Source organism: Protopterus annectens, chromosome 6.part0 (genome assembly GCF_019279795.1).
Source record: "Protopterus annectens isolate FY-2018-M chromosome 6.part0, PAN1.0, whole genome shotgun sequence".
In the NCBI taxonomy this organism is placed as follows: Eukaryota; Metazoa; Chordata; order Ceratodontiformes; family Protopteridae; genus Protopterus; species Protopterus annectens.
The window spans coordinates 1,923,235,530-1,923,261,108 of record NC_056737.1 but is presented as its reverse complement, the minus strand read 5'-3'; the positions used below and the strand labels follow the sequence as shown (position 1 = coordinate 1,923,261,108).

Genomic DNA, 25,579 nt, shown 5'->3' with positions numbered 1-25,579 from the left:
CATCACTGGAAGTCGCCGGGACCCAGCACCCACCCGCAAAAGTACACACACACAAGGGCTTCTGCCCAGATGCTCAGCAGGTGCCAGAAGCCACAAAACAACTGCATTTCTCCACATCCCTAGAACAGCAACCAGCTCACACCAAAGACAACACAGAAACCCCCCCCAGCAAAGACCCTGTCTCCCAAGCCTCCCAGAACCAATGAGACGGCACCCCTACAGCCCAGCCTACAAAGTGACTCAACCCCAGACAGTCCTCCAAAGCCTGCTGGGTCGAGGTCAACCCCTCCAGCCTCCGCTGCCAAAACACATGCATCCAAACAGCTACAACAGTGCATGGACACTTTTGCTCCCTTCAGCAAGGCACACCATGCACACATCCCAAACACAAGCACCCCACAAATACCTCCTCAACACAAACGGCTGCACAAATCAGCCCAACACACAGCAACACTAGCATCTCGCATGACACACAGCTCCAACACACCTGCAACAGAAGCATCTTGCCCAAATCGGCCCGACAACCACAAATGACATACAACCATCAACAAAACTCCAGCCAGCCACACTGGCAGCACCTCCCCTTGTCACAACATCCTCTGGTAGTACAAATGACAAGCCCAGGAGCCACTTCCCCAAGAGATGAGCAAGCAAAACCTTTTACCCAAGCAAATTTTATAAAATCTGATTCACTATAAAAATTATTTTACTAACAGTTAGAGCAGGTGCCTTCCTGCACCCCCTGTTTCCAGGTTTTTCAGCTGGCTGACTGTGTGAAGCATGAAAACTTGTCAGGTAAGAGGTGTATCATTCACTGTGAACCCTAGATAAGGAAATTGTTTCAAAAGAAGCCCCTACTAATGTATATGATGGAAGCTGAGAAAGGAGTGTTCGGCATTAGTTTATACTTGCCAATATCTAATTATTAAAAAATAAAAAAATTCACTACATAACTTTCTATGAATTGTAATGGTTTTAAGCATTAGCACTGAGAATTACATCTGCTTATAAAAGGTGATAGTATATTTCCAAAGTGCATACTTTTTCCTGGAGATATGCCAGTTACTTGTGTGAATGGTCTTGAACACTGCTTTGATTCTTCCAGATTTCTAAAATGACCAATTATATTAATACGTAGAATCTGGAAAATTCCAGCACAAACTTATCTGCTAGTTTTGTTGTTTGCGCAGTAGCACCTGCCCACCACCACCACCACCACCATATTCTGTATCTTTCTTTTTGCTGCTTACCTTCATAGATTTACCCACCTGGCTTCTTCTCTCACACTACTTCTTGAAGCTGAGCACCATTTTATAGAGAGCTGCTTTCTGTAGTCGTAGTAGCTAGCTTCTTAACTTTCTGTATAGCATTGTTTCCATATTCTCTGTCTCTATTCACTATGCGAGAGAGGCCATTTTCATGCCATTAATGCTCTATGTGATAAATGGAGGATTCCCTCTTATTTTATTTTTGTTAATTTATGCTAAGTTCCTAAAGGATCCGCTTTCTTCCACCCCCTGTTCCAAGTTGCTAATGATTGTGTCTTGCTGTTACTACATTGGATACTTGTCTCTCAGTTCTGAATAGTGTTTCTTATGCTAAAGCCATTTTAACAGCTTCATATTTTTTTTTTTTAAACGCCTCTTTTAAATTATCACTTAAGACGTAGGCAAACATACATTAAAAGAAAAGAAGAAACCATTTTAACATTTATTTTTTTCATTTTAAATACAGCACATATATTTTCTTTACTACCATTTGTCTGTTACCGAAAATTACTGAATTCCTGCCTCCCTTTAAACCTCACTCCTCATCCTAAACATTATTATGCATGTACGGTTCCCACAGTTTCCATTTACATCTATGTAATTTATTCCATCCCTTTTCTAAAGATCCCTCTTCCAGTTTTTATCACTTTGTAATATTAATACCTCAAATACAGTTGGTGTAGACTTTTATTTCTTTTTTCTAGTAATTGCTTTTTTGGCAGCCAACAGTATTAAACTTAAGTCCTTACTATATCCATGCAGTTCATATCCTGTATTCCAGCTCAAAAGAACCATTTCTTTACTTACATCCATTTGTTTACCAGATATTTCTGATAAGAGAATTCTTTAGGGAATTTTAAAATCTGCCAGCTCATTACACTCCGCAAACATATGTTCCCAGTTACCTCTTTCTTCATCACACCTCCAACTTTTCCTGTCTGCCTGAGGAAAAATTCTTTGAAGTCTGTTTGGGGTATAAAAATACCTGTGCTAACCCTTCCAAAGATCCTAAACCTTCTGGACTTGGTTGCATATTTGGGAGCCATTCATATGACTTCCAATTGTTTTCTTTTAAATTGCTTTTCCAGTCTCTCTTCCCAATCTTTTCTAACCTCCTCTGATAGATTCTCATAGTTATCATGAAATATTTTATATACCTGCTAATTATCCCTTTTTAACAGCTGCTTCTGTTCTAAATTCAACTAAAACTTTTACCTCAGAGCAGGTCTTCCACTTAATGTCCCCCTATCCCTTTCTGTTTGCCTGTAGTCTTGAGATCAAACTCTGGTAGGGAAGGCAGTCTCTAGGCTGCAATCCAAATGTCATCTTGGCCTTATCCCACTCGATTACCTTTCTTGCTTAAGTTATTTTCTCCCAAGATCTTTGTCCCTTTGCCGGGATTCTCCAGTAAATTCCATCCCTCTCTTGCCTATTTTCTGTACCTCTACTAGTATCCATTGAGTATCTATCTAGTCATCCCTACTGGCAAAATCTCCTTTCTCCATTCTCATATTAGCTTAGCTCTTAAAATGCTTTCTGCTTATTTATGAATATAGCCTTCTGTATGGTGGTTGTTCTGCTTAAGATCTTCAGTCCTACTCTTCTTTCTTGAGCTTCCCTATGCTTCATCATCATCCCTTTCCACTTTGAATTACAACCTTCTGCTTGAGTTATATTTATGTGCCTTAACTGTGTAGGTCTAAAATATCCCTTCAAATCAAGTAAACCTAAATCCCCTTGTTCTTTTGGAAGTATCAGTCTACCCGAGTAAAATTCACATTTTCCAAGGTAAAAAAACGGGGCCAGACTAGATAGAAATGATCTCTGGTTCCCTATGTCTGGCAACAACCCATTCACTGTTCTGTTCCCTAAGTCGTTGTGCTAAGTTTTTTTTTTTTCACCAGAGGTATCCAGTGTAACTCTTCCCCTCCCAGATAAATTCCTTCAATTCTTTTATTGCCCACATCTTCTCCTCGGATTGATAAAAACATGTCTGACCTATATAAAATACTAAAGGAACTAAAAATATTTTCACTGCTCGTCTTACTGTCCTTATCCATAAGTAAGAGTTTCCAGTTTCTCAGTTTCTGTATCATCTTTTGCTTAGTCCCTCCTCACATATCCTTAGCTGCCATAACAGAAGCGTTTTAATCCATACTTCTAAATATTTTATCTTGTGTCCCCTTAAATATGGATGTTCTTTGTGTTTCACTGTTGCAGTCCTGACTTGTGAGATTTCCTGCTGTGGAAGCCCTTGCCTGGCCCGCCCTACCAGAGTAAAAATCTCCTTCCTCCAAAGGCTGGTGGACACCCTATCCTAACGTAAGTACACTTGATATAAAGGGAACCAGCCAATGTCATCAGTCTTTTTTTTGCCATCCAACCCCAAAGCAGTGTTTCAGTGCGTCAATCAGTCTGCACCAGAGAGAAGTCTTCTTAAGTACCCTGTTGGGGAACTCTCTTCCTTGCTTTAATTCATGTCAAATAAGGTTAACAATTGTTTCCACTGTGGTAAGCAAATCCCACACCGAGACCTTCATACATTGTGTGTAACCTGTCTAGGCCTGGATCACGATGTCCCTAGTTGACATTTTTGCACCTGTTTCAATTCTAGGACTGTCAGGCGTAGGGCTGAAATCTTAGCTAGGCATCTTAGTCTACTTTCTTCACATCACTCGATGGCATCTGCCAGTTGTCCCGAGGTTGAGCTGTCTAAGTGTAAGAAGGACAGGAAAAATGACCCAAGCTTAGGACCTTGGATGTCAAGGCTCGCTAACGCTGAGGAAGATGAAGCACCTTTGCAGCCCCTTTCTGTGACTTAAGTGGTGGTGCAAGCCTCTGTCAACTCTTACGGAGTCTAACATGCTGTTGGGTCTCTCAACTTCTGCACAGGGCTTGGCTTTCAGTGCATCTGTCAGGTCTGGAGTTACTCAGCAGACCTCCACTTCCAACGAGCGGTCTTGTACCGGTGATGTTTCTTCAAGGCATCAGCCTGCATCACTTCTGCCTTACCAAGAGACTAGCATCAGGACTGCGGATGTACCTAGGCCCAAGGCCAAAGCTACTTCTAAGAAGGGTTCTACCTCAGGTCCTATGCCTAGGCCTTCTGGCTCCCACTCAGCAAGTTATCAGAAAGGCCTGGTCAGGTTAGCTGAGGACCTTATCTCCTAAGTCAGAGCTAGGCAAACTCCCTTTGGAGTCTTACCCAGGGAAAAGGAAGAGGGATCCTGCCCCTGAAGCTTTCTCTGAAACTTCTGGTTCAAATGAGGATTCTGACCAGGAGGAGTCTGTCTTTGAAGTGGGACCCTTCCTTACTACTTTTGAAGATTTCAGATTCTGAGGAGAATCTGCCTTCAGCTTCACCTCCTGAAGACATCACTTTTGAAGAAACACTCCATGCCATAAGGGAATATATCCAGTGGGAGATGCAGGAATACTCACAATCTAAAAAGAGGGTTGGGGAGTTCCTTGATCTCCCGGAACACAGACCTTTAGCTATTCCTCCTGTACTGGAGGTAGTAGAGGATGTTTTTATGGACTCTTCCCTGAATATGCAGATTCTCTACCTCCAGCCCCTCGAAAACCAGACAGGTTTTACAAGGTGCTGGACTTAAGTATCTCTTCAAAAACCCCTCTGCTGACCCAGAGGTTGTCAGTCCAGGTCTCAAGGGAGCAAGAGCCAGTTCTTCAAAGAACCCTTTACCTGCTGACAAAGAAACCAGGGCCCTTGATATGTTTGGTTAAAAAAAAAAAAAAAAAAAGTCTGTACTTCAGATGTCCTATCCATGAGGGCCCTTAACTGCCAGTTAGTTTCATGTGATAAAATACCAGCAAAGTATTTTAGATAAAATGAAGCAAAATATATCCTCCATGGAGGACAAGAACATTTCTAAGAAATTGTTGGACCTTTGCCATTCCATCTCCCAGGTGGCTAGACACTCCTTAAACTGTGGCTATGATGATATGGAGGCCTTTAGCCAAGCTGCGTTATCTGGTTCTGTCATTAAAAGGCATGCTTGGCTTAGGGAACAGACCCTACCACACCATGTCAAATCCAAACTTCTAGATGCACCCCTGGATAAGGACTTCCTTTCTGGACCAAAGGCTGAGGCTGTGCTAAACAAAGATGGAAGATAAAGCAAAATCTATGCAACTGTCAAGGACTTCCTCCAAGTTCAGCCTCCTAGGTTTAGCAGGAATTTTCTCACTAAACATCGGTCCTTTCCTTCTCAATTAAAAAGCGGCCAGAGGAAGCCTTGGAGGGAAAGGCCTCAAAGGCAGCATCAATCACAAAGACCCATTCAGTGTTCCTTAGGAACCCCCGCCTCCCTGGCAGGGGAATTGTAGGCCGCAGGTCCCTGGCAGAAAGCAGCAATGACTCTTCCTTAACACTAACCCCCCCCTCTCCAGAAAAGATAGGAGGAAAACTAGGAGGAAGGCTGTCCCTGCTCAGAGAAAACTGGTCCCTCATTATTTCAGACAAGCGGGTTCTGAAAGTTACTTCAGACGGTTACAACCTCACTTTTAAAGAGCCATTAAGATACTCAGGTTACCCGGATATTCCACAAAGTCAAGGAACAGACACCCTTTCTCAGATTCACAACCTATGCTCACAAGGCTCAGTAAAACCAGTACCAGATCATCAAATAGGGAAGTGGTTCTATTCCAGGCTATTTCTGTTTCTGAGAAAGGAAGGCTCTTTTCTCCCTATTCTAGACCTGTCCACCCTCAATCTGTCCCTGCTGGTACCAAAATTCAGAATGTTGACTCTTCAAAAACATCTTCCCATGATAGCCCTCAAGCCTTAATTGTCACCTTAGACCTAAAAGATGCTTACTTGCACATTCCTATACAGGAATCTTGCAGAAGTTTTCTTCATTTCAGAGCAGGTACCAGTCACTTTCAAATCTCTGCACTGCCCTTTGGCTTTCTTACTGCTCTGTCTTTACAAAGTGTTTAACTCCTGTGATCACCTTCTGCAGAACAAGATGGATCCAAATTTACCCCCATCTAGATGACTGCATCATTCAAGCCACGTGTTGGTCAAAGCTCCTCAAGGATCTTGACTTCTCTCGGAACCTCTTCACCTCCTTGGGGTTCACCATAAAGCTTTGCAAATCCAATACAAACCCATCCACCAGGATAGTTTTCCTGTGGTGTGGGCTCTTCTGGATTCCTCCCTTCAAAAGGCCTTCCCCAAGAAAAGGTCTCCTCCTTCACGCAATGCTTCCAAAACGTTCTGCACAGATAATGCCTTTTAGGGAAATCCTCAGAGCATTAGGCTACATGGCGTCTTGTACCCTTATGATCCCTATGGCCAGGCTACACATGAGAAGCTCCATTGGTATCTCAGGAATCTGTGGTGCCAGCATTCACAGTCCTGGAGGCAGAATTTCAGCTAATCCCTTGCTTCAAGGAGGAATTTGCATGGTGGACAAGTGCATGTGCCCAGAACCTGGCTCTCCCATTCAGGTTTATCCCTCAGGGCCAAACCTTAACCACAAATGCTTCAGAGACAGCCTGGGGGCTCATTTCCAACATCTTCAATCCCAGGTCAGATAGGAAGACCAATTCAGGCACAAGCACATACATTTTAAAGAACTGATGACAGTGCAAAAAGGCCTAGCGGCTTTCAAAAATCAGTGGAAACCAGGAGTCCTGCTTGTCATAACAGACAACACCACAGTCATATGATACATAAATAAGTGTCACCCACACTTTACCCTCCTTGTCAACTACTGATGCAAGTCTGAGAGACAGCACACTCGCTGAGGTTGCACCTCATGGCAAAGTACCTCCCAGGGACTCAAAACACTCTAGCAGATCATCTCAGCAGGAACGTGATGGTTCCCCATGAGTGGCATCTGCATTGGGAAACATTTCTCAGCATAGTCCAGAAATGGGGATCCCCACAGACAGACCTTTTTGACACCTAAGAAAATGCTCAATTGAAAAGATTCTGTTAAAGAAGCAAACTACCCACAGCCTGGAGGACATATGCTTTCTCCTTCCTCCCCTGCCTCTTCTTCCAAGGGTCCTATTAAAAATCAGGGAAGAAGGCCTAAGAGTCATCCTGATAGCCCCAGACTGGCCATGGCAGTATTGGTATCCTATGCTACTAAGCTTATCCAGTGAAAATCCATGGTAGTTACCTCAGAGAGTGGACCTTCTGACTCGGGACATGGGGAGGTTTGTGCGTCCCAACCTAAAAATTCAAAATCTCAGCCTGGATAATTCCTCAAAATACTACTCTGAGCATATACCCTAGGCAGAAAAGTTCTAAACATTCTCAGAGGATAGAAGGTGTAGTCCTAGGTAGTCATACTTATCCAAGAGGTAAAGATACTCCATTTGGTATCAGCAGCAAGGCCTCAATCCTAACTCAGCCAATATCTCTGCAATTTTAGATTACCTGGCTGTCCTGGTGGACAGAAGCCTTTCCTTGTCTTCCATCAAATTCACATCTGTCATTTCATCCCACATCCTTACTCTTCCTCCTATCTTTTCCACCCCCTGATGAAACAATTCCTTAGGGGAGTGGTTCACATCAGACCTCCCAGGAGACAACCCACACCTCCATGGGACCTCAGTTTTGCTCTAGAAAAATTGATGCTACTTCCCTTTGAACTGGGAGCTTCTGCTGATTTTAAATTCTTAACCTGTAAGACTGCCCTTCTACTGGCTATCACCTCAGCTAGGAGGGTCTATGAACTGCAAGCTCTCATGGCAGTGGAACCATTTCTCATATTCCATCCAGACAGAGAATCACTCAGGACGTATCCATCCTTTATGCCCAAAGTAGTCACTGACACATCCATGAATAAAGCCATACACTTGCCTACCTTCTTTTCCAAGCCTCAGAACTGGGGGGAAAGAATCCTTCACTCCTTGGATGTGCACAGACAGCTTCATTACTATTTTGATATAATTGAATCTTTCATAAAATCAAACCAATTCTTTTGAGTCCTTTGCCATTGCCTCTGAAGGGAAACCAGTCTCCAAACAGACCATCTCCAAGTGGATCTCTCACTGTATTTCCTTTTGTTACAGCCGTCATGGTAAAAAGCCTCCTGAAACTGTAAGGACTTCATTCTGCTAGGGCCACTTCTACATCTCCTGCCTTCCTGAAGGGCGTACCTTCCAAATACATTTTGGAAGCTGCTACCTTCTCATCTGTGCACACTTTTACCAAATACTACCACATATCAGCCTTCTCCAAGTCTAGAGCAGGATTTGCCACTGCTATCTTGCAAGGCATCCTGTCTTCTCCATAACCTGTTTTCCACCCTCATCTCAGCTTTGGGAATCATCCTACAAGTCAGGAATGGAACACTGAAACATGAATAACATGGTCCAGTTGTGTACACTTACTATAAATGTAGATTCACTGTTGCAATCTTCTTTCCCTCCTTCCTTTCCCCTTTTGCGTACAGTAGTAGTTTGCTTCTGTCTTCACTAACCAGAGGAAGCCCTGGGTGTTTACCCTGCAGGCCCCTTTTTCCTGCCTTTGATCCTTGCTTTTATGGTTCATCCTGGAGGCTCCTACTTTCCAAGGGGCAAGAAAAAAGTGATGTCATGACATCATCTCGCTCCCTTTATACTCAAGCGTACTGACATCCGGGTAGCGCATCCGCCATCCTTTGGAAGAGGAAGATTTTTACTCTGGTAGTCGGGCCAGCCTAGGTATTCCGCAGTAGGAAGTCCCACAAGTCAGGACTGCAACAGTGAATACACTAGGTCTACACAACTGTACTGTATTGGTTAATCAATTTGGTGTGTGTATGTGTGTGTGTGTGTGTGTGTGTGTGTGTGTGTGTGTATATATATATATATATATATATATATATATATATATATATATAATTTTTTTTTTTAAGGCTGCAGCCTTTGTTTTATCTTCATTAATTTTATATCCTGAGTAAGACTTGGACTGTCTCAAAATGTTCCAGAACACACCGAGTTGTCCTTTTTTGAATTTCAGATACAAAATAATATCTGCAAATAAAGCCAAGTTTTCTTAATGACCATACCAATTATATCCTTGTGTTACAGAGTCCCTTATTTTTTTTAACCAATGGCTGTAAATACAAAGCAATTAAAGGGGAAAGAGGACACCTCTGCTTGGTTCCTCTGTTCAAACACAGCTTATCTGAGAGGGAGTCCCTCCCACTTTTATTTCTTGCCTCTGATCCTTCATATGCCCTTCCAGTTAACCTTATTGTTTCAGGAAATGCAAATGCTTCCAATTCCCTACTCCTAAAATCCCAGCTTACCCTGTCAATGCCTTCTCTGCAGAAACTCCCACCAACAATAGAGGTATTTTCTTACATTCTGCTTTCCTTTGGGTCACCATTGTTCTATTAATATTATCAAATGTCTGCCTCCCCTGCACAAAACCACACTGATTCAGTTTAATTTTATCCATATCTTTCAATTTAATTTTGGCAACACCTTTGCCATTTTTAGCTATATATGGTTTAAAATTGAAATGGATCTATATGAACCAGGGTCTGCAGGGTCTTTGCCATGTTTGGGTAACACAGCCTCCACAGCTTTTTTTCCTAAGATGTTGGTGTTTCCTTTCCTTTTAAAATACTGTTACACAAATCCTTCCAGATCTTTATTTCTTTCCTTCTAATTTCCAAACCTCATTGGAATACCATCTGATTCTGGAGACTTTCCTGAAGCTTGATTACACTTCACTGTTTTTATTTTACCACCTCCTGTCTTAACTGTTAGTTGTTAAACCTTGTCTACCTCTAACCTTGGCATAATCAAGTCTTCCATAAATATTTCCTTATGTACTCTTTCTTCATTTCCACATTTCTCTGCTTTATACAATTTTTTATTAAATTTCTAGAACATCTGTAAATCCTCTACAGGATCTCGGATTCCTTAGGTCTGGCGACAGCCTTTTCAGTGTTATGTTGCCTGTTATTGTGCAAATTTTTTTTTTTTTGCTATGGAGTTATCAAAAATAGTTAACTGCAGTCCTTCTAAACTCAAATATATATTATCCAGATGCTCCCTTATTTTCTCTTTAGCACTTTACATTTGCTCCTCCTAGTGTTCTATGAGATTTCCCATCTTCAGTACTTAAACCTTTGTCAGCTCCTCTAATTATTGCTTCTTAACCATATTTTTCTGTTTTATTTCAACCCTATTTTTTAAACTTCTGTTTTCATTTTATCCCAGTCAGTAGCTATAACTTCTGAAGTGATTTCAGTCTTCCCTACTAACTCTTGAGTAATTTCCACTACCCATTCCTTAAATTCCTCTCTTTTTAACAGATAGGCGAGAAAGCACCAGTATCTTACTTTTACTTCATTACCTTGTATTGGTTATGCAAGTTAAGGTTTTAAATTACATGCACATGTTCCTGTGAAATATAATTTCTATCTAGTCTAGCCCTGTTTTTTCTACTTTGGAGAATAATATGTGAATTCATATCCTCCATATCAAATATTTTCATAGATTTCTTCAGAAGTCTACCCTCTTTTGTTATATTGACCCTTGTTAGCCGCAACCCAAGTTCAAATAGCCAGAAATGCACTGTGGTCTTTTAGTCAACAATGTATAAAAAATGGAGAAAAAATGAACAAGCACAGGAATCTGTGTAGTTCCAGCCTCACCACCATGAATACATAGCAAAATTCAGAATATAATGGTAAGATTGAATGCAGATATAGGGTAAGATTGAATGATCCACTCAGAGTACATTGAGAAAAGAAAAAAATTATAAAATGCAAACTAGGATATTCATAAAATGCAGTGCAGTTATACATATAGTAGTCATATAAGCATGTGAACTATATGCATGAAAGATGCCACATTAAGAGAATAAGAAAAGTTTCTTTAAATGTGTCCTGTTATTTATTATATAGGATGGCAAGTTTCCTGAATGTTTGCATGGTAGCAATTGCAGGTAGATTCAGTCATGAGATGCTCTTTAAGTGCATATTTGAAGCTTTTAATGGTTTCTAGATTTTTGATGGCTGTAGGCAGGTGGCGGGTCCCAGTCTAGAGAAGGTGGTTTCACCTACAGCAGTTTTAAATGTAGAGTGTACTAGAGAAAGAAATCATTGGCTTGTGTACTTTTGAGTATGTAAGTGTTGTCTTGTAAAGGTAGTGTCACCATTGGGGGGAGCAGTCACCATGTATTAGCTCCTTGTAAATCATTGCACTAACAAAAAAGTGACCCTTTGAGGCACTGAAAGTCATTTGGAATTTTTTAGCAAATATCGCATGGTACATCTGGAGGTCTGCTAACAGAATGAATATGCAGGTTTTATTCTTAAGTCTGTATTCTGTGAGTATTTTGGGCTGAGGGCATAATGAGAAAAGTAAGTCCATATTTAAGTTTGAGTATTAAAATATTTTTTAGCAGTGGCCTTTCAAGCAGTGTGTAAAAGGAGGTGACTGCTCTTATGACATTATTTTAATTTAGCAAGGGATGTTAAGTTGTCAATCTCGCCTTCATTCTTGCTGGATGGGTTCGGAGCCGATCCTCGGCTCCGACTCTGCACTTGCTAAGCTCGAGAGCTAATTTTACCAGCTCGAGGCAACCCTATATCCCATGATGCAAGGCGGAGATTACCCAGATCTCGTTTGCCGCTAACGAGGTGCCTTCTTTTACCAGCTCTAGGTAAGTGAACAGTTTTTGAGACTTTTCGTCTACCCCCCTTTAAATTTATATATATATATTTGTGTTTTGTTAACTAACGACTTACTTTAGCCCTATTCCCGTCAGTGTTCCCTTTTTTTCGAGTAAATTATTCCCTTTTCCCTAGTTAGGCCTTAGGCCTTCCCCTCCCTAAATTTTTTCCTGTCAGGGATTGTTTGTGTATGACTGTGTGTTATCCCTGTTTATTTTAAATTGTTGGACTGAGTGTTTTTGTGTTTGTGTGTGTGTGTTACTGTTGTGTTTCCTGGACACAGTTATGTCGAAGGACACTAAGGTCTCAGGCTTCAAGAAGTGTGACTCGTCTCGTGCTGTCAGAAGATGTCTCTGACAGACGGTCACACTTCTTGTGTTTATTGCCTGGGACCTTTGCACCTGCAGGACTCTTGTGCTATCTGTCATGCCTTCAGCCCAAGAGTCCTGCAGGAGCGAAAAAATAAGCTGATATTAAGGGGCTTATTAAAGCCCGAGAGCTCCCCGACTGAGTCGGCACCGGGGAAGCCCTCGAAACCTGTTAAGCCTTCGGCTCAGACTTCCAAGCCGTCGGCTTCACATTCATCCTCACCAGGTTTGAGATCGGCTCCAGCTGGAGCCAATCCTTCCACCTTACCAGTCTCAGTATCGGCTCCATCCGGCGCCGATACTGTCAAATCCAGACACTCAGTGTCAGCTCCGTCTGGAGCCGACGCATCTTCGACTCCAATGGCTCCATTGATCTCAAAAAAGAGATCTCAATCTCCTTCAGTGGAATCTATACATTCGGCTCCGAGATCACTCTTGCTCTCGGAGCGGAGCCATCGGAGCCGTTCTTCTCGGTCATCCAGGCTTATCTGATCACGACCTCAAGAGAGTGGTGAGTAGACTATTAAAGTCTCAGGCATTGGCCCAAATACTCCATAGCCCATTTCAACAGACGGTAGCTATCTCACATCCACCAAACATTCCTCCTTCGACTCTCTTACAGAGCTCGGAGCCGGAGCTCCTTGGAACTGGCACCGTTGTGACTTCGGAGCCGATACCACCCCTTTCGGCTCCGATTTCCTCCTTGAGACCTTCATTGGAGGGATCCGGGCATCTGGTCTCTCTAGTCGGCTCTGAGGGGGAGAGTGGCATCGGACCCTTGTCTGACCCCGTTCTCCCTCTCGGAGCTTAGGCGTTGGTGAGCTCAGCCCCGACATTTGCCTCGGAGCCTTCCCACTCGGTGAGGCCTGGGGTTCCTATCTCTTCGGAGCGGGAACTTTCTGGTCTCTCTGACGGGAGAGCCTTCGAGGTGATGAGGAGTGTACTAGCCCCTGGGCTTAGTCAACGGACAGTTCCAGCAGCTCCTCCCACTACAGTGCCTGCTGACATCTCTTCCCACTCTCTTGCTCCCGGACCCAGAGATCCAACGCCTCAGGTTTCCCCATTGGGAATATCTTCCTCTTCCGAGGCTTCTCCTGATCCATCAGGGGAACCCCAGCGTAAGAGGACATGTAAGAGGAAACATCTAGACCCCCCTGAGTCTACTACATCAGATACTGACTTGGATGAGTCGGAGGGATCCCCAAGGTCCTCCTCTGAGGATGTGTCATTTTCAGACATCCTTGAAATCCTTAAGCAGAGGGGGAACTGGCCCTCCCTTAATCCTTCCGAGGATGAGTCAGTATACCTGGAGGCGTTCGGATCTCGACCCTCCACCTCCTGAGTGTCTCCGCCTTTCGACCCTCTCATGGAGGTAGTGGCTCAGAAGGAGTGGATGGCTCCGGATTCGGTGGAACCTATCCCTAGGAGACCTTCAAAATTTATTACGGCCCCACAAGATAGACCATATTTAACAAAGGGTGTCCTAGTTGATGCCATGGTGGTGGCTGCTGCCACCAAGAAGGAATTAGCTGATCCTTCAGTACCTGTCCATCCTCCTAACAAGGATTCTAGGACTATGGTCAGGTATGGTAAGCGGATTTTTTCTTCAGCGACTTTTGCCATGAGATCGCTGAACTACTTATGCCACTTCACCCGCCTTCAAAGAGATGTTCTTAGAGTTGGGAGAAGTTTTACAGGATCTGTCAGCTGCTGGGTCTCAGGATAAGATTAGCTCACAGCTAGGAATCCTTAACTCCACTGCTAACTCCTCCATGCGGCTCATTTCTTATGCAACCGATGGAGCGAGTAGGGCCGCAGGCACAGGAGTGGCTTTAAGGCGTCAGTCCTGGATGCGGCTTTGTAATTTTGCAGACCCCTTCAAGGCGTCTTTCACAAACTCCCCCTTTGATGGCTCGACCTTGTTCGGTCCTCAAGTGAAAGACACTTTGACTAGATGCGAACAAGATGGCAAGACTTTTTCTGCCGTAGGAGTCCGTTTCTCCACCCCTTCTAGACCTTACCCCAAAGGACAGAAGGGAGGGAAAATGTGGTTCCGCAAATCTCAAGGAGTCACGCCTGATGCACGAAGTCAGTTTACCCCCAGAGGCAGAGGGGGTAACAATAATAGACGCCGCCCTAGGGGCAGAGGTGGTCCGCAGAATCAGGGTAGCAGAGAGCCTCTTTCTGACAAACCCTTCCAGCATCCCTGAGATGTTGCCCGATTGTCTGCCTTCGGAGGCAGTCGGGGGAAAATTATCGCTGTACCCAATAGCCTGGCTTTCCTTTTCTCAAGACAAATGGGTACAGTCAATTATATCCGAGGGTTACAATTCAACAAAAGGGAACCATTCCAGACATTCCACCCAGTCTAAGGGAACTAGCAGTACTAGAAATATCAAAACTGCTAGTAAAAAGAGCCATCCAGCCAGTCCCAGTGGACCAAATAGGATCCGGAATCTACTCAAGGTTCTTTTTAGTTCCAAAAAAGACAGGGGACTGGAGACCAATATTAGATCTGAGCAAACTCAACAAGTTTGTAAAGAAATCAAGATTCCGGATGGTCACGCTTCAGTCCATTCTGCCCTTTCTGGGCAAGGACAATTGGATGTGCTCGATAGATCTTCAGGATGCGTACTATCACATAAAAATTCACAGACGCTCCAGAAGATTTCTCTGCTTTCGGCTGGGGACCAGTCACTTCCAATTCAGAGCCCTGCCCTTTGGACTCACTACAGCCCCCAGAGTGTTCACCAAATGCATGGCAGTGGTTACGGCTCACCTGAGACGTCAAGGATTCCAGGTGTTTCCATATCTAGATGACTGGCTCCTCACTGCCACCACCAGGCATCAGCTTCTCCAAGCCAGAAATTACACCATTCACACTTGCAGAGGGCTATGAATTTCTATAAATTTCGAAAAATCTGCCTTGTCGCCTTGTCAATCTATTACTTTTATAGGCGCAAGATTGGACACCGTACAACTTTCAGCAAGGTTAACAGACCAAAGGATCTTGGACATTCAAAGACACGTCCAGGTGATTCTTTTCAGCAACAAAATTTAGGCCAGATTTGCTCTGAAAGTACTGGGTCTTATGGCGGCCGCCATAACACTTCTTCCCCTCGCCCGCTTTTACATGCGTCTTCTACAATGGATGCTATTCACCCAATGGTCTTTTCAACAACTTCCCATGCGTCACGAGATCATAGTAACTCCAACTTGCAAAAGACATCTGACTTGGTGGATATCGTCCCCTCAAATCCATCAAGGCAGACCATTTGTTCCTCTTGCCCCGGTTGCCACGGTTGCATCGGACACCTCCCTGATCGGGTGGGGGGGGGCATTATCAGGGCAGAATGGTCCATGGCACTTGGCAACCTTTCGAGTACCATCTGCACATAAATGTTCTGGAGATGAGAGCAGTGCTTTTAATGTTGCAAGCCCTCAACGACTCTCTTCCCCTGGGAACTATTGCAGTCCAAACGGACAATATGTCCGTAGTGTGGTATATAAACAAACAGGGCGGAACCAAGTCCTATCCACTGTGTCGAGAGGCTCTCAGACTTTGGCAATGGGCAATCTCCTCTCACCGGTTTCTGATAGCAACACACATCCCCGGGAAATCCAACATCATAGTGGACAGATTGAGCAGAGCTATTCTCATGCCTCACGAGTGGTCTCTCAAACAGTCAGTGACGGAAGAGATTTTTCAGAAGTGGGGCCTTCCTTGCTGCGACCTTTTCACTATACCTCAAAACAGCAAATGCCCAGACTTCTTCTCTCTCTTCCCCCTTCCAGGCCATCCCCCCAGAGATGCTCTAACCCAAGATTGGCCCCGAGGACTTCTTTATGCCTTTCCCCCTTTTCCGCTGATACCTCAGCTAATTCAGAAAGCAACCGCCTTGAGAGACAAGTTGATTCTCATTGCCCCTTATTGGCCTCTACAGATATGGTTTCCGTTCCTACATCATTACCTCTTGGTACAGCCATGGCATCTGGACCCGGTTCCAGATCTTCTGACCCACCAGTCGGGTCAACTGCACCAATCCATACCTTCTCTCAACCTCACTGCTTGGTTGCTCCACTTCCATCCTTAGCCAGGCTTCCTATGATTTCTAATCCTGTACGGGATATCATAGTAGCTTCCCTAAAATCTTCTACCAGAAAGATCTACACTAGTAAATGGCGACGTTTCTCTTTCTGGGCAAAAGCTAGGAACATAGACCCCTATACTGCTCCAATTCATTCGGTATTGGACTTCCTAGCTGACATTTTTCATTCAGGATCCTCTTCTTCCACAGTGAAAGTTCAACTGGCAGCCATTTCAAATTTTCATATAGGCTTTTTGGACCACAACATTATGTCACATAAACTTTGCAAGGCATTCCTTCGAGGTATCTTTTTATTGAAACCTCCGATTAGAGACCCCCCACCACAGTGGGATCTAAATTTAATTTTAACATCCTTGATTCTTCCCCCGTTCGAACCTGCAGCTGCCTGTTCTTTGAAATTGCTTTCTTGGAAGACACTTTTTCTAGTTGCCATTACTTCTGCCAGGAGAGTATCTGAGCTTCATGCTCTCTGTATTCGCCCTCCCTATCTAATATTCCACAAAGACAGGGTATCTCTAAGGACTAATCTGTCTTTCTTACCAAAGGTGGCATCGCAGACTAACCTAAATCAATCTATTGATCTTCCAGTATTTTTCCCGAATTATTCTGTTAGAGCGGAACAAAAGTTACATTATCTCGATGTTCACCGCCAGCTCAGATATTATCTGGACAAGACTAAAATTTTTAGGAAATCTGATCAACTATTTCTATCCTATGCAGAGAACAGGAAAGGCCTTCCAGTTTCTAAGGTAACTTTATCTAGGTGGCTGTCTTCTGTGATCACTTACATTTATCAGCTCAGAGGCAAAGAGTTGGTTTCTAACCCAAAAGCCCATTCTACCAGAGCTCTAGCTACATCTACAGCTTTTCAAGCTAGACTTCCAATAGACACTGTTTGTGCAGCAGCCACATGGGCCTCTCCTCATACCTTTGTTTCACATTACAAATTAGATTTGGTCTCCAGAGACAGAGCGAATTTTGGTTCCACCATTCTCAAGAGTCTGTTCATTGAGCCACCCAGGATAGAGGTGCTAGGGACGCGGTCCCATCCAGCAAGAATGAAGGCGAGATTGACAACTTAACATTTAGAAGTTATGTACCTACCATAACGTTCCATGTTAGTTGTCTTCTCTCGCCTTCTTTCTTGCGTCCCGCCCTCCATCCCCCTAGCCTGGTCAGACCGGGAAGATTATACATCTTCTATTAAGAGGTTATTACCTTTTTCTAGCTGTTCAACTCCTAGTGTCACTAGATTACGTTGATCCTTTCTAGAGGGTTATGATGTTATTTAGTATTGTTATTTTCTTACTCCTCTTCAGTTGGAAGAAAATATTGCTATTTCTTTAGCTACAAACGAGATCTGGGTAATCTCCGCCTTGCATCATAGGATATAGGGTTGCCTCGAGCTGGTAAAATTAGCTCTTGAGCTTAGCAAGTGCCGAGTCGGAGCCGAGGATCGGCTCCGAACCCATCCAGCACGAAAGAAGGCGAGAGAAGACAACTAACATGGAACGTTATGGTAGGTACGTAACTTCTAATTTTATTAGTCCCAGAATCTGTGTGTGTGCTAACAGAGAGGGTAGGGTCAAGTATTAAGCTTGGGGTACCTCTGTTCAGCAGCATTAGGTATTATATTCCTAGTGGGATCTGTTAGAGAATGAGAGGAATAGTGGGTAACCTCTTGGCTGAGGGAAAGACCATGACATTGGTTTCCTTGACATTAATTAGTAGTGGACCAAGTGCATAACTGAGTGAAATTGTCGTGCAACTCTGTTTGCAGGTCAGAGTAGCTAGTACTGGATTTCAGGGAAAGGCATATCATGTGCATGCATTATTATTAATGTAAGATGTGGTAATTCTAGGGGAAGCTCATTAACAGAGGGAGGAGAGAAGAGAAGGGGGCACAGATCAGTGTGGTACACCTGTATTTTGTTTGCCAGAGGTAGAGGATGAGAAATTGCTATGGACTTGGAAAGTTCTGTCTTTTAAATAGCTGCAAAACCAGCAAATAGCTTTCTCTGCAAAAAGGTATGGTTGACTGTTTAAAAAGCCCTTGTCAGGCCAACAGAGGCTTGCAGTATTAAATCCATTGTTTAGTTTACCTTAAATGGCATTGTTGACCATTACCAGGGCAGTAAAGACCGGATACATTGTTAAACCCATGTTGTGCATGACATAACAGGCCTAGCCATTAATTTGCTTAAGTAGTTGTATAAAGTTGTTCAAATATTTTGGTAATAGATCACAGGTAGAAATAGGTCTGTAATCCTTCAGACCATTAGGAGAAGTGAGTTTAGGCAGAGGGATTACAACCACATGCTGAGAATGCTGATGGGGACAGTCCCTGAAGTGAGAAAGGCTAGTCCCAGCCTTGGGGAAGGTGGGATGAAGATTTCCATATGAGCAATTCAGGATCTAAATCCAACAAAGTAGGGATTTGGTCTGTTTTACTGAAATTTCAAAGAAGTGAAAGGTTGCAGCACAAGTCTGGATCTGTCGATCGAGGTTCTTATTCTTGGTTCATGGGGAGTAAATTTTTGAAAAGGCTTTCATTATGTCAGTTATGGTAGACTGAAAAAAGTTAGCATAATTGTTATCAAAGGCAGAGTGATTCAATGCTGTTGGTTCATTTTTTGCTAACTGAAGAGTTAATGTCCGTGTTAAGTGTTTTATTTATTTTCAGAACTGATTGAGTCTATACTGGTTTGCTTCCTGTTTCTGACTAATGTACAGGGCTTTTCCAGTGTCTGTTGCAGTTCTTACTTTTCTTAAACACAGAAAATTTTGTTGCAGCTCTGTTAGTTGTGTTTGTTATGGTGGACTGCAAAAAGTGAGTCTAATCGTTAGCAATGTCCAGCTGAATTTTTGCATGCCTATGACTAGCCTTCTGGTCTCCAGCATTTGTTGTTTGTGCAGTGTTTAGAGCTTACAACTGGCAGTTTACTTTCTTTTGTAGCTTGTCTGTTTGTATGTCTATCCATAGAGATCTATGTGTGTGTGTATGTATGTATGTATATATATATATATATATATATATATATATATATATATATATATACACACACACACACACACACACACACATATATATGTGCGTGTGTATGTATGTATGTGTATAAATATATGGGTCTGCTTTCGTTCACTGAAAGTACACTTTACAGAATCTGAAAAAGCCGACTTCAATAAAGCAAAAGTGCAGTTTAACGAACACGCACTAATGTGAAGTACACATCAATGAACAATGGTTAGCAGTTCTGGGATCCTGTGGAAGAACAGGTGCGGTGTTTTTTTTTTTTTTTTTAATTTATGAATTACGCTTGTAATGGGAGTGGAACCGGTACAGCAGTTGAGGCTTGTTGATGTAGATCACGGTACAATGAGGATAAGGAAATGTACTCTCTTCCCCACTGTAGTGTTGGGCTCGGGCTGGCAACTCGACACCGTAAAACTCCACTGCCAATCATGAGCGGACAGATGATCTGCTGTGGCAACCCCTAACCGGGAAAAGCCGAAAGAAGTAGTAGTAGTGCAGTAATCTCAGAGTTGGAATCTATAATTAGTGGGGGGTGTAGGTAGGTTTGCCCCCCTGCAAAAATGTGTTTTTAGTGTATATGTCAGTGTTTCAGTACTTCAGTGATGTGTACTTTGTGATGGTGCGTTTTCGTTAAACTGCACTTTCTCTTTACTGGAGTCAGCTTTTTCAAACTCTGTAAAGTGTACTTTTGGTGAACAAAACTAGATCCATATATGCATGTATGTGTGTGTGTACATATATATATATATATATATATATATATATATATATATATATAATAAAATATATATTTTTTTGCTGTTGTCTTTACTTTTGCTGATTGGGTTTCTGTCACTAGGTTTGTGACAGCTTTCATCAGAGACCAAAAGTGTATTTTTATACGGAGGGGGTAACCAAGACACCTGAAAATTTTGATAAGAGAAACGTGCACACATTCAATAATTAGATCTTTATTTTAGGGAATGGATTTTAGTCAGAAAGTGAGAAAGCAGGTCCACTACCCTTCCATTTATTTGAAATGTGTGAATGAAATCAAGTGGTTTAAAAAAAAGAAATGTAGGATGGTGTGTTTTATGTACATACTCGCATTTATGCATGTATGCACATATATCATTGATCTAATCTTCACTTTACTTAAAACTTACTGAATAGAAAAAAACACATTTCATCCATACCTACTCTAAAATGAGTGTATATAACAGAAAAAAAGCTAACAAAAGAAAACTTCTTTTCCAATCCAGTTTTAAACACCTGTATTAAGTTATCATTTAAGACGTAGGTAAACCTACATTAACAGAAAAGAAAACAAATCATATTAACATGTTTCCATTTGCATACATTATGCATCACATATCTTTTCTTTGCAATTATCATCAGTCCAGACCTACATACATTCTTATTTTCTGCCTTCCCTTAAACCTCACTTCTCCTCTTGAACATTGTTCTGCATGTCTTGTTCTCAATTTACATTTATTTCTGTGTAATTTGCTCCTTCCCATACGTCTTAACCTGGAAACATCAAAAATCTGTTCAAAGGCCCATGAAAAGTAGGTACAACTGACCAAAGATCAGGGTATTGATTAACATAAAATTTGCATACAGAATCATGTAACCCCACCCACTCCAGTGGAATTGTGGGATACCAACACGAAGTTGAAGACACTAAAATAATGGCAGACATTTGAATTTCAGATTTCATATCCCTATTATTCTGGTGACTCTGAGTTTACAGAAGGAACAATATTTAAAATCTGCCCCTGTTTTGGGGCCTTTGTCCCACCATTGTTTTTGCTTTGTCCAGATTTATTGCTCTGAGTGATTGAGGGATATGAGAAGGTGTGTTTTAACTCAGCTGTGGGTCCCAGAGCTGCCCCTAATTTGCAACCAAGCTCTAAAAACAGATATGACATAAATAAAACCTTTTGGAAAGCATGATTTTTATGGAGCTGTTTTTTGGTTAAAAAAATCAGGAACATTAAGCAGTTGTAGCTAAATAAATAAGTCTTTATATTATAAATGTCCAGTCAGAATTTTACATAGTTCAACAGCCCAGGAATGCTACCAGAGTTGTGTAGGGAACTTTTTTTTATAATTCTTATCCACAGTCTGAAAGAAAACTGGTTGAAATCAGACAAATGACTGAATTTTTATTTATTTATTTATTTATTGTATTTATTTTGTTTAACATTTGTTGACCGGGAAAGTCCGACTAGGTTCCACAGATCCTGTTTTCAGCGGAGGTCCGGGGAGAAATGCTCCAGAAGCATGTCTTTAGAATGTGGGAGGAAACCGGAGTACCCGGAGGAAACCCACGCGAATGCAGGGAGAACATGCAAACTCCGCACAGAAGGCACCCCAGCTGAGAATCGAACCAGAGAACCTCTTGCTGTGAGGAGACAGCATTAACCGCTGCACCACTGCGCCGCCCAATAAGATGCGAGTGACATTCTAATGTCTGAGAGCAGCACAAAGGATTTAATGCACCAGCTTCATTCCAAGTAGAAATATTGCCAGCAAGGGAAAAGTGCAACATGCACTTACTAATTTGGAGCACTTGGTGGGAATTCAGATGGATCCTTGAAAAGAAACAACATCAGACAAAACAGCCGGGAGCTTGTATCCATGGCAAGAAGACTGGGGTCAGAGTGAAGCAATTTAAGTGTGACCATGCCAGTTTTTTTTCATTTACAAACTGTTTAGGATTTGAGTCTTTTTCAACATCATCATCCTTCCTGTTCATCTGTCTGTCTGAAGGTGTATTTTGCACATCTCTGTAACTTACACCACATGTTAGCCCATAACTGTATATATGCTTTACACCAGTCACAGCATTTACAGAAGCAGATGTCACTCTGATTTGGAGCCTCCAACTATATTTTTTATTTGGTCAACAACAGTCTCTGCAAAATTAAAATGGCAAGTAATCTCTCTGATGGAGAAACCAATTCAAAAATGGAGGAGAGAGAAACAGCCTGCGTAATACCAAGAGCTGATGGCTTAAGCTCAGATTTGACAAATATTCACATTCTAAGTGCTTTTTTCTTTCTGACAGATTCTCATATACTGTTTGCAGCTTTCACTGTAGCCTAGTGAAAACTACTAAATCTCGTGTACATACTATCCGTGAAGGGATGCTTAAGTGCTATGGTCATGGATGAGTCCTATGGCCAGTGCTAGGACTCAGCAAGTCCCTTCCCAGTCTGTCATTTGCAAAATTGCTAAATCTACCAAGCTAGCCTTCACTTCAAGCAAACACGCTTCTCTGCTCACCACCCCATGGCTTGTAACTCCCGGCCCAGTCTGAGTCCAACAGGCAGTCAGGCATTGGCTCATGAAGATGATGCCATCATGCACACCCCTGCATGTTGATGATGATGCAGGATATGCAGTTGATGCATGATGATGTCAACCATAACTGGAAACTGTAAATAAAAAAAAATTGGGAATTGAAGGGGCCCCTCAGAAATTGGTGGCACCACATTATTTTGCCGTCAAACCAGTAATTACTGAGGAATTCGATACAGTTGATAAGTATGTTTCTTCCCTCTTCTAAAGACCGCTGTTCCAGTTCTTTTACCTCTCTCTTATAATACTCAGTAATCAAATACTGTTGGATTAGACTTTGATTTCCATTTTTCTAATAGAGATCCTGTGTCCCATCTAAAAAAAAAAAAAAAAAAAAATCATATTCTTTTTTTACAGCCTTTTGCTTACCCAGTATTTCTGTAGGAGAATTTCTGTAGGGAAATTTTTAAATCTGCCAACTCTTTACTCTCCCAAAACACACGTTCTCAGTTGCCACTTTCTTCCCCATCACACACCTAATATTTCTTATTTACCACAGTAAAAAAATGTTGAAATCTTCTTGGGGAATAAAAATACATATGCAAACACTTGCAAGCAAAAATCCTAAATCTTCTGGACTTTGTTGTTTACTTAGGAGCCATGCATATGTGTACCCCCCAACTGTTCTCTTGTAAATTGACTTTCTAGTCTCTCCGCAATCATTTCTAACCTTCTTTGGTTCTTATAGTTATCAGGCAATATTTTATGCACCCTACCAATTATTCCTTTTTTAACGCAGCTTCTGTTCCGGATTCAACTAAAAAAAACCCCCACAGGTCTTTCCCTTGTCTAATCCATTAACCAAAACCCTACCGCACACTTGGATGCAATTTCTGTGTGTGTGTGTGGGGGGGGGATTCTGGAAAGTTTTTTTTTTTTTTAAAGTATGGGTTAAGGTTAAGGTTAGCATGCATTATTATGGTGACCAAGAAGAGGAAAGCAGTCAAGCAGGTGGATACCTGAATATAGTAAGTGTGTGACTTGAACACTGTTGAATTATTAAAGGGATGCACTTATGCAGAATTTAACAGTTGTATGGCTGCCACCAACAATTTGCTATGATTTTTCAGTCCTTTATTCTAGCAGAGCGTATAGGATTATAGTGATTTCTTGTAGCATTTGACCACATTTTGATAGGATTTGTGGGTGATAGTTGTATGCAGTAGATGCTTGCTTTAGAATGCAGCATTAGTGTTGACTTGAGTTAGTAGCATGTAAAATGCTGATTCCACTTCCTCTGACTCATTTGTCTGTATTGCTAGTGGAGGAGTTTACATTCTGTTTTAATGTGTCCATGTTCTACATGTTCAGAAAGTAATTAGGCCTTCTTAAGTATCTATTTAACACATCACTAGTTCATTGTACTAGGAGTAATTCTTCTGTTTTAAATACCTCATCTGTGTAGATAAGCATTTTGAAATGCGTATTGAGTTGTCTCAGATTTTATGCAACCAGATATGAATAGCACTGTTTCATTGCAGTAATTGTCAACTGTTCAACTATTTGGTGTGAAATATTTTTCCCTTTTTCATTTAAATACCGTAACAAAACAGGTTATTAATAATGCTTTTTTTATTCTTCAGGAAGAATTACAAAAGCAGACATTACAGGAAGAAGAAATTAAAGATTTGGATGCAGAAGAAAGTCAGCAGATGGCGGAGATTGTACGACTGGAAAGGGAGATTGAGCGGCTACAACAGCAGAAGGAAAATGGCATTTCTGTTTGTGATAGTACCCATAATGAGGTCAACCGCAAGCGTGATGAAGAAATCCAACGTCTGGAAAAGGAAGCTTCAAGAGTTGCTCAGGAGTTCTTGGAACAGCTTGATTTTGGTAACTTGGATGAGTATGGTAACAGCTTGGATCAGTCCCAGTCTAGCGATGGAAACTTCAGTGCAGAGGAGTCTAGGCTTGTAGCACCATTGGCTGAGGAAGAGGAGGATGAGGGATTTCATGCAGATGATGAACCACAGGAAGCTGCAACACCTCTGCAGTCTGATCAGCATAGTGATAACTACTCAGAGGAGGACCTTTATGTGAACTTTCCTCTTCCTGGCAAAGGAAGAAAGTTGGTGGAAAGTAATTACATTCAGGGAAATATTCAGTCGTGTACTGAAGTCAGTCCTCTGCCTGGCCTGGAGGTAATTGACACTACTTCAGAGCAAGCTCAGGATATCTATACGACACTGTCTGAAAGTGCAGACAGTTTTTGTGAAATGGAAGACCCAATCTATAGTATCCCACCAGATGTTGAGTCTGATTATGACCATGACGAGTTTGATGATACCATGGGTAGTTCAGGGGATGCAGCTAGCACACTTGATGGAATTTATGTTGATGAAGAGGAAGCTCTGAGAAAATCCACTGGTACCTTTAACAGCATGGACTCTTATCGATACAGTCAAGACTCTGTAAGTTTTGCAGGGAAGGGAGGGGCAAATGCTACAGATTTTTATAAGCATATTTTCCATTTAATTTATTTATCATATGTGATAGTCTGTGAAGAATGTTGTAGGAAACCAGTTTTCTTAATTTGTCATTTTCCTTTACGCGAATGTGGAACTCTGTGTAAAATGCCTGAAAATGCAATGAAATTTACTCCTTCACATTTTCCTAATCCTTACCCAACAAATAAGGCACTACCTTGTTCTTCCTTTTGCTGAGTTTATGCTTTGCATTACTAATTATTCCAAAGTAAGTAAGGAAGGCATATGTAAGGCTGTTGGTCTTGTCATCTGCATTGTTCTAAAGTCCTTTGGTCCCCGTGCAGTTGGTTTCATGTTTGTTTAGATTTGTTTTT

At 42.1% G+C, this 25,579-nt stretch overlaps 1 protein-coding gene across 1 annotated transcript in view; it reads left to right on the top strand.

The window, feature by feature from the left end:
* Positions 1–25,579, top strand: part of LOC122804987 (unconventional myosin-X-like) — a 2,302,513-nt gene that overhangs the window by 1,403,379 nt on the left and 873,555 nt on the right. The window contains exon 21 of the mRNA XM_044075233.1: positions 24,363–25,190. Within this exon, the coding sequence (XP_043931168.1) occupies positions 24,363–25,190 (828 nt within the window). The remainder of the gene's footprint in view (positions 1–24,362; positions 25,191–25,579) is intronic.